At 40.4% G+C, this 10278-nt stretch overlaps 1 protein-coding gene across 1 annotated transcript in view; it reads left to right on the forward strand.

Annotated features, from left to right (window-relative positions):
* SMS (spermine synthase) overlaps positions 1 to 9528 on the forward strand; it is a 48562-nt gene extending 39034 nt beyond the window's left edge. Inside the window, exons 8-11 of the mRNA XM_070462398.1 lie at positions 36 to 150; positions 1105 to 1184; positions 7641 to 7756; positions 9021 to 9528. Coding sequence (XP_070318499.1) covers positions 36 to 150; positions 1105 to 1184; positions 7641 to 7756; positions 9021 to 9060 — 351 coding nt within the window. The 3' untranslated portion in view covers positions 9061 to 9528. The remainder of the gene's footprint in view (positions 1 to 35; positions 151 to 1104; positions 1185 to 7640; positions 7757 to 9020) is intronic.
* Positions 9529 to 10278: the final 750 nt, after the last annotated feature.

Raw genomic sequence — 10278 nt, forward strand, 5'->3', positions numbered from 1 at the left:
GGCTCACCTGCATCTATGCTTGTTCTCTCTGGAAGGTTCTAATAGAAGACTGTATTCCAGTACTGAAGAGGTACACCAAAGAAGGGAGAGAGTTTGATTATGTGATAAATGATTTGACAGCTGTTCCAATCTCCACATCTCCAGAAGAAGGTAGCTTCTGTTTTAAACTTTTTATTTTGTATTGGAATATAGCCAATTAACAATATTGTGATAGTTTCAGGTCAACAGTGAAGGGACCCAGGCAGATATATACACATATCCATTATTTCCCAAACCCGTCTCCCAGCCAGGCTGCCCCAACCAAGATAATGTTCACAGAAATATGGAAATGTTTTTCTTAACACCATGTGAGAATGAAAAGATCTTAAGATATTGCCTAATGAAGTTCCTTCATTTATTAAAGGTAGTAAACTGAGGCCAGTGGTGGGAAGATGGCTAGATTTGGCTTTGGTCAGATCCTGTTTTACCTCTAAACGAGCAAAATTAACACAGTCGTTTGAAACAAGTATAGGAATAAAATGACTCATAATCATACCATTGAGATATCAGCTTGTTTATAATTTACATACTGGGATTTTTTTAACCTGTACTGGGACAATTTGGTGACCTTTCTGAGCAATACCAGGGACAAGACCCCTTTTCATGCCATGCAGTCAAAATCACTGCTCGCTTAGGATTTCAGTGTTCATGTTTTTTTCCTTTACCTTATCTTCCTGCTGAATTTCCAGACTCAGGTTCCCACCCTCACTCTTGCAGTTTCTCTCCTGCTTTTCCCCTTGCTTAAAGGTGTTCTCTTTCAGATTTCAGCCACTGCTTTTTTGTCCAATCTTAATGGGTATGGTGAGAGCAATGTTATGTACATCTGCATTTGCTTTTGATTTTGCTTGTATATAGGTGTATGTGCACATGTGTCCAAGACACAAAATATATGAAAGTATGTTCTTGTTCACAGGCCCTTGAATATTGGGTCTCATGGCTATTTCTCTTTTTTTTCTTTTTGTTTTTTTTGAATTATTGATTATTAATGTGAATGTTTGACTTTAGATGTTGTTTCTCATGCATGCAAACCGATATTTATAAAACTTAATTTTTTTTAACATCCAGATTCCACTTGGGAGTTTCTCAGACTGATTCTTGACCTCTCAATGAAAGTACTGAAACAGGATGGGAAATATTTTACACAGGTATAGACTTTAAACTCTTTTTTTTCCCCAAAAAATTATCAATAAAAATTTTACATTTTGTGCTTCACACACCAAAATACTTAGACATTGACATAAAGACTAATGATAGCACTAACTATTTAGTTACTTGTAAAATGAAGAGTAAATAAAGGTTTAAAGGGACTGGGTATAGTACGACAATATGTTCTTCCAATGCTGGGACAGTACAACTACTGGAAACAACAGTGGGAGAGACTGGGACAAGTATGTGCAAAAATCTTACATATTTTCAGTAATCATATTGGTGGCGATGGCATTAGTATTGCTTTTCTTAGTTGTATTTGCACTGTGGCATAAAGCCATTGAGCATTTATGCAATATTTTAATTTTATCCTCAGCATTCTCAATGTGGAAGTAGGTAGTTGAAGATGTAATATAGAAGTGGATAAATGAAACTGTTGTACTGAAAAAATTTTTTATATTTATGTCTGTCTGTGTTCTCAAGCAGTAAGTTTGTAAATAGCTGACCTGTCCCTTTTAGGGAATTAATCAGTTCTGTCCTGCCCTGTTGCTTGTTTCCCTCATGGCTCAGTGGTAAAGAATCCACCCTGCAATGCAGGAGACATGGGTTCCATCCCTGGGTCGGGAAGATCCTCTGGAGGAGGAAATGGCAACCCACTCCAGTATTCTTGCCTGGGAAATCCCATGGACAGAGGAGTCTGGTGGGCTACAGTCCATGGGGTCGCAGAGAGTCAGACATGGCTGAGCAACTAAGCAGGCATGCGCCTTGTTCTGTTCTGTCCTGTTACCATAACCTTCCAATTTATTGAATTTGGGCTTTGGCTGTAGAATGAGCTTCTGCCACTAGATGAAGACACAGACCGTGATTTCCACCCCCTTCCCCCTCTTCACCCTCCTGAATGTTTAGTAGAAAAACCATCATAAACTGCATTGGCTGCAGTATGAGCTTTTGCCACTAGAGAGAGACACAGACCGTGATATATATATCTCTCCCCTCCCCTGCCCCCATTTTCTGGAGAGTCTTAGTGGGAAAAAACCATCATAAACTGCACTAGCTGCAGTATCAGCTTCTGCCACCAGAGGGAGACACAGACCGTGATTTTCTTTTCTTGCTTTGTTTTGCCTTCGTGCCTCATCTAGGAAAAGTCATCAATATTTCATAAACTGCTCTGGCTGCAGTATGAACTGCTGCCACCAGATGGAAGCAAATTGTATTTTCCTCATTTTTTAGGGGCTTCGTAATTTTAAAAGGTTTGAAGTCAGTATTTCCTGATACATAAAAATACATGTATATATCCTACTTAAGTCCTTGACATTTTGGAAATGACAGCAAAAGCAGCTCGTTGATGATCAGTCTTTTTACTTGGTTGAAAAAGCTCTTGATTCATAAGCAGAAGATAAACAGTATTGTACTCTGGTCCCTGTAATTAGTTCTTAAGCATTTTCAGGAGAACTCTACCTCCCCCCCCAACTTTTTTTTTTTTAAGCACTAGTATATTTAATGGACTTTTTTTATCTTCCCCACCCAGGGATTGAACCTGGGTCTCCTGCATTGCAGGCAGATTCTTTACCATCTGAGCCACCAGAGGAAGCCCAAGTATATTTAAAAAAATATCAAGAACTGTGGGAAAATTCCTGATTTTATTCTTCTGAGGAGGCTTTTTTAAAGTAAGCCCTGGGGAGTTTATGAGGTCTGAGATTCATAATGCTGAAAACAAATCGACAACTCCTTGAATTTGTTTCCAGCTGATCCTGTTTTCTTCCTCTTCCCCCTGCACAGAACACCCCTACAGGTGGCAATTAATCCTTGATCATCTCATACTTGCTGAAAGTGTTGGCAAGCTTCAAGGGGAACAGACAACTGTCTACAAGTGGACTTTGAATTTTTTTTAACCCCTGATGCTTAGGAATAATTTTTAAAAACACATTCTGATACTGCCTTTTTAAAAGCCAGGGGTCCATAAGCCACGGGCCGCTTCTCGCCCCTTGCTTGTTTTTGCAGTTTTCTTGACACACAGCCACGCCCATTCATTACACAGTGTCTGCGGCTGCGTTTGCACTACAGCAACAGCTTGGAGCAGTTGTGGTGAAGACTATATGATCTGCAAAGCCTAAAATATTTTCTCTCTGGCCCTTTGCAGAAATTTGCTCACCCCTGCTTTACAGGAACTCTACAATGAAACCTGCTCAAACCAAGTGGCCTAATTCCTGTAAAAGCAACCCAAATTCAATGAGTTGGGTTTTCATAAGTGACTATTTCTCAAGCAGAGCATATATTGATAGAACTGGATTCTTTTTGTTTCTGCAAATAGAAATCCCGTGGGGCTTAAGTTGGGAAAGAAAGTGAGGCTCTTGGATCTTTAATCAAAAGAGACTGAGAAAAATTTGGATCTAATGCAAACCAGTCAGTTTGCAGTAGACAACAGGTGCTCTTAGGAAGAAAGTGTGACTGGTGTCTTTTGTTGCAAATATTTGCCTGGTAGACTGCTTTCTCAGTGTGGACAACTAATAGAAGCACTTGGTTGACAAATTGTCACCACACATTTGTTAACACTAAAGACCCAGGCTTTGATCACCTGGTCTTTGCCAACCAACTTTTACTAAAAACCACCTTAAATACTCAAGGCTGTGCTGGTTTCTAAGAGTTATCCAAAGGATGTGTTAGGACGTGCTTCCCACCCCTGCATTCAGTGTAGTTGGAAACTCAAGGCGACCTCATTTTATGATACCTGGGAATCCCATAGTATGTTGGGTGGTTCAACATGTCATATGGACCACAGGGGCATAGGCCTGTGAAGAAGCAGTAGTCGGGTCAAGAGCCACAGCATGCTCTGACTAAGGACGCACTGATGGTATTGCCACGGTGGAACACTTCCTCATGTAGCACGTGGTATGCCCAGGAAATGCCCTTAATACACTCACATCTCCCTTCCCTTAGCCTGTAGCTTAGAAACAGAGGAAGGGTTAAAGATGGGACAAAAATGGTGTTTGGCTTGTTAACTTGGTAACTGACAAAAACTAAACGTCCCTGCCTAAAATTGCTTGCATCACCATGGAGATTTTATGATGTCACTAATTTCACTGTGGCTTCTTGAAGACAGCCTTGTCTGTGGGCCACAAAGCTGGGGAAGTCCTCCTGGAATGTGCTGATCCATGGAGCCACGTCTGGTGGGCCAGGGGGCAGAGAGTTGCTTTTGTGGAACTAAGAGGCAGATCCTGGGACTTCCGCCCCTCCAGTCCCCATTAAAAAAGCTTTAGTTATTTGGAAGTACAAATGTGTGTGTGACATTCATGTTAGTTACGATACAAAGATATGAACCCCCCTCCGCCCACCTCCCACAGACCTGGATGTTACCAGTACACTTGACACATCTACATCTCTCCATCAACCCCTCCCACCTTCTGGAAGCAACTCAGAGTTTTTTTCTCCTCTGTTTTTGAGGTATTTCACATATGTGTGATTTCCTAAATCATCACGTTATTTTTGCTTGTTTTAGAAGAGAGAAAAATGGTGTCATTAAGTAGATAGTCTTCCAGACTTTTTTATATTACAGATATGCCATAAACTCTTTGAAAGATACAAACATGGAGAAGGAAATGGCAACCCACTCCAGTGTTCTTGCCTGGAGAATCCCAGGGACGGGGGAGCCTGGTGGGCTGCCGTCTATGGGGTTGCACAGAGTCGGACACGACTGAAGCCACTTAGCAGCAGCAGCAGAAACATTCTCTTGGAGATGCAGCCAAGAAAGCCATCAGCAAATTGACAACCAGAACAGTGAAAAGGGGTGATAAGGAAACAGACCCAGACTTCGATCATTGTGCAGTCTGCATAGAAAGCTATAAACAGAATGATGTTGTCCGGATTCTGCCCTGCAAGTGCTTGCACGGCACCAAGAGGCCGCAGAGCTGTGAAAACAACTCGCCTTCAATGTAGACGGCTCACCCCACCCCCAGCCATTGTTCTGATCAGTCTAGCTCACAGTGTGTTGGGAAGTAGGAGAGTGGGAAGGCATTGTTTCAGTGTTACTGGTTTTGTTCCCTTTTATGTTCTATACTTCCACATATCCCCAAGTATTTCTGTATCCCAAAATATTTCTAATAGGAATAAAGGACTTTTCTGGGAAAAAAAAGATACAAACAATATTAAAATCTATAAGGTAAAAAAGCAGGTGTCACCCAGAGCTAACATGGGGCAACAAGAACCTTGTAGAATGGAAGACGCTATATTGTGGTTTACCTCCCAGGTGTGCCCCTGCCTTGCCACATTATTCTCTTCCTCTCCTCCTTAATAGGTGCTGAATTTTTTGCTATTGGATTGTTGTTATGTATCTCCTATATGTCTTAAGAACAGTGTAGTTGCGTTTAAATACACAGAAAGGTGAAATGTATCATGGTACTTTTTTTGGGTAGGCATCTATTTGTGGGGATTTTTCTTTTTTAAACTGCTTTTTGACAATTTAGGGGAAGAATAAATTGAAACTGTTCTGTTTACTTACTACATTCTTTGTAAGGAGGTCTTCCTGTATTCCATCTATAAAGAGAGAGTATGGTGTCATTTTTAAGATGGCAAGGAAAAGCTTGAACTGTGAACCTTGGTGGCATTTCCATTCTATAGCTTCCGTAGTAGTGAGGTGTTCTAAAAACAACTGGGAGTGTTTTCTATTTGTGAATCTTAAATTACACATGTGGTGTTTATATACTCTCATGGTGAACTTAATGTTGAAACCAAATTATATGCTGGTCAAAGGCACTTGGGCCAATTCCCACTGCAGGACCCTAGATGATGGGTTACTAAACAGGTTGGCACTGAAGTATGACGACATGCTGATCGAATGTGCTCAGTTAAAACTGCCCAGCTCTCAGAATAGTCCTGTCTACCCACTTCCCCGTAGCTGGCTGGTTTTTTGATTTTGAAATGCCATCCTTAGGAATGCTTGTATCACAGGATGCTTTATTTGTGAATATTTTTCATCTTGGCTGTTTTGAGGCAAATTGATAAAGAAGTTCTTAGGAAGAAATGTTATCAGCACATATATTCTAGTCGTTCCAAATGTTTAGAACTTCAAAAGGAAATAGTTGATATTAAATGCTCATCTTGTTTTCTAAATCCATTATGAGAAAATTGGGGGAAAATTGTGCTCAAATGATAAACCCTACCCCAGACCTACTTAATGGAAATCTATAATTTAACAAGGCCCCATATGATTCATATACACATTAAAAATTGAGAATTGCAGCTCTAGAATTAGGCAGATTCTGTATCCATTCACCAGCTCTCCTGGGTCTTGGCCACCAGCACTTCTGATTCTCTTCACCATTTTTTTTTAATAGTCATAGAGTGGCTGCTGCAGCTCCACATATCACATCTAAGTTGCAGGCTGGAAGAAAGTTGAAGGAGCAAGGTCACTGTGTTTATTCTTGATTTGTCTACAGTCAAATATCACTTATATGTGGAATCTAAAAAATAGTACAAATGACTCTGTAAGAAACAGACTCATAGACATAGAAAACAAATGTATAGTTACCAAAGGTGAAAGGGGACCAGAGGGATAAATGAGAAGGTTGGGATTAATAGATACAAACTACTGTACATAAAATAGATAAACAATAAGGACCTACTATATAGCACAAGGAACTATATTCAATATCTTTTAATAACCTACAATGGAAAAGAATCTGAAAAGATGTGTGTATGTAGGTGTATATCTATGTAGCTGAATCACTTTGGTGTACGGCTGAAACTAACACCATGTTGTAAACCAACTATACTTCAATAATTAAAAAAAAGAACACATTTCAAAAAAAATCTTTTCCAGCAGATTTATACTATATTTCATTGACCACTCCTACCAGCTGGGGAGACAAAAAAGAAATGGCAAAAAACAGAGAAAAATTAGAACAATGAAGTCAAGACAAAATGTTTGATAAAGAGTAAACTAGGGAATTCCTTTAGTGTATATATATGGAATTGACTTTTGTTGGAGAAAGCACAAGGGTGTGAAATAGTTCTATGTCAACATCTTAGACTCTTAAGAGGGTTGTAGTTTAAGCCATTCTGGAAATCAAGAGCATTTTGTTTCTGATACTTCATCCTCAATACTGTAGTGACTTTAGGGAAAACTAATTTTGAATGGGTTATGTGTATGAATCTTCGGTAATTGCATGGTGTTGATACAATGACTGTGTCACTAATGAGAAATTGGTCTCACTGCTTTCTGTTGCTTCATCCTCGAATAATTTGAAATGGCTTGGTAAATGAAGTAGAAGGATAATGAGCTAATGGATCTATAAATAGAATGCAATGCAATTTGTGAAAGTACAGAAACCTTATCTCATTTTCAGAGATGAACTTTTATCTAAAACTAGAATTGTTCTCATTTATTAGAGACCTTCCAATGAGTGGGACCCTCCTAGGACTTAAGATTCCTGTTGTTTGCTTTTCTCTCTTTGATTTAGGGGAACTGTGTCAATTTGACAGAAGCCCTGTCACTCTATGAAGAACAGCTGGGGCGCCTGTATTGTCCTGTGGAATTCTCGAAGGAGATCGTCTGTGTCCCTTCGTACTTGGAATTATATCCTTTGATCACGTCATTGTGTTGCCCAGTCAGAACCCCCATGTAAATACCATGCCCATTTACCAGTTTCAAGAAACAGAATTAGTTCTGTAGTATACAGAAGGCCCTGGTTTTCAAACTTGGCTATACGTTGTAATCCCCTGGGAGCTTGAAAACAATACAGATTCCTGGGTCCCAGCCTCAGGTGCTGGGGTGTGGCCTGACAGCCTCCCAGGTGGTTTGGATGATGTGGCACCACTATTCTCACAGGACCACCAGACCTGTGACATCACCTGGGAGCTAGTTAAACAGGCTCATTCTTAAGCCCCACCCCAGCCTGCTGTCCAATCAGAAACACGAGACTGGGGCCTCATGACTTGTCTCAACCAGCCCACCAGGGGATTGGTGTGCACTTGAGAGCTTCAGAAAGCCACCCGAGCTGGAGCAGGCTGGCTGAAGAAGCTCATTGTCCTTTTACACTTATATTACTCTACTTTAATATTAACTTCTACACTTGGCTTGATGCCGCTTTGCAGTAGAGATAGAGCTAAAAATAATGCCAGGCATCACAAAGTCAATGTTGGTGTTCTCCATTTAGTTCCACTTAGTAAAGTTGGTCCAGAGAAATAAGAGAAGAACCCGGAGGAAAGGCAAAGGAGAGCATTGTCATTGGACTTTCATAGTGCATTTCTTCCTCCTAAAAACCGGACAGTGTTCTGCAGACCAAAGCTTCCTCTCCCTGCCCGGCCCCTTCATCAGGGTTGCTCTCCAGAGCATTCCATGACAGTCAGATCTTTGTCTACATGCTCAAAGACTTCTGAAAGCAGTTGATGACATCTGGAGAAAAGGTTTCCACCCTCTGGCTCCTCTCTGGTCCCTCATCCTTCACCATTTTTTCCTTCTCTTCCTCGGTCCCTCTCCTCCCACCTCCGCCACCCCCTCCCCCACCAACTCCCTCTGATCTTTCTCTCTCCTTCCCACCCTTCCTTCTCATATTCATTCCCTAAAACATTTTAGAGTCTTTGGAAGCACAAGTGTTCCCTGAGAGAATATTTGTGTCCCTTTAACCTTTTCTCTGCTAAGCTCCCCCCCAGCCTCGCCCTAATGTCACAGATGGTGGGCATCCAGGCTGTGAAGTGACCTTGTCTCAGAGGCCTTCACTCTCATTACCACAGTGCTGTAAGCTGTGAAGTGCGCATCCATCTTCCAGTCTGTAGGCCAGTAAACAAATTTTAAGTGATGCCTTCAATTACCTACTCTTATTCCTTGACTCCTTCTCCAGGTGGGTATTTTACACTGTTTGGAAGAAAGCTAAACCTTGAAAATCAGTGTCCCCGAGTCACGTGTGCTGCAAATAGCCTTCCTGACCTTTCTATGCTGTGCGTGAAATCGAAACAAGTCAGGCAATTGATTGTGAATTCCTTCACGTTTCCTCTTTTTAATTATTTTTTTAATTTAAAAGTCAAATGGAAAAAATGTATATTTTGATGACCTAGGATGATTAGACAGCACAGTGAAGGCTGCTAAATGCACTGAACCCCTAGAATGTGATTTTTGTTTTTGTTTCTGTTTTTCTGTGTGGGCTTTTTTTGTTTTGTTTTGTTTTGTTTTCATTTTGGTAGACTTTGAATTTGGTCATTTGGAGGAGTGCATATCATTGTTTTCTTCTGGAGGGGAGTTCTTCATGGAGTTTCTTTCCCCCCCAAATTGATACAGATTTGGTGCTTATGAGGAAAGACTTTAAAAATGAATAGCAATGCTTCGATTAAAATTACAAATGAGAAATTTCATGTGTCTGTTGTTTTATTTCAGCCAGGTCCTCTCTTGCTCACTTCTGATCTCACAGAACAAAGGTGTCTCCTTGGTCTTTTTTTGGTTCCGTCCTATCAGTCCCTGCCATTTATCTCTTTATAATAGGATGGCCTTAGGGCCTTTGTTGAACAGTAGTAATGACTTCATTTACCACCGTGGTAAATGATACACAGCCTATTACACTCACCACTTCTTCATGATAAAATTGACCTGGAGGATGGGAAAAGATTTGGCCTTACTGTAAAGTTGAAAGTCAAAAGCTTATTTCTCTTAATAAGAGTTTCTCTTCCAACTCTTTAACGGTATATTAGATGTGAAAATAAAGATCACTGTGGATTGCTGCTGTGAACTTGTCTGAGTGTTTTAGATGCACAGCTAGAGGATAGTTTATGCAGAGGCCCACAGCCACAGGAGCAACTTCAACTCACCTAAGGAAGTGCATGTAACAGCTGGGTAGTGTATGTGTGGGTCACAATTCACATCAAAGGTAAGTTTATATTGACTCAGACTGTTAGACATCACTGGGTTATCTTGTTTTTAAAAAGGTTTACGCTTTATCGATGAAATGACTTCATTTACGATGAATTTGTAGGAAGAAAACCATTAATAATACTCACTGTCTGTTCTAAGATAAAATTCGTGTCAGCCCATAATACTCTTCTGAGATAGGTTCATGGTATGAAACATATAATCTTTCCGAATGAATATATGTCCACTTACTCTTTTTT

This window comes from Odocoileus virginianus, unplaced genomic scaffold, assembly GCF_023699985.2.
Source record: "Odocoileus virginianus isolate 20LAN1187 ecotype Illinois unplaced genomic scaffold, Ovbor_1.2 Unplaced_Scaffold_4, whole genome shotgun sequence".
Taxonomy (NCBI): domain Eukaryota; kingdom Metazoa; phylum Chordata; class Mammalia; order Artiodactyla; family Cervidae; genus Odocoileus; species Odocoileus virginianus.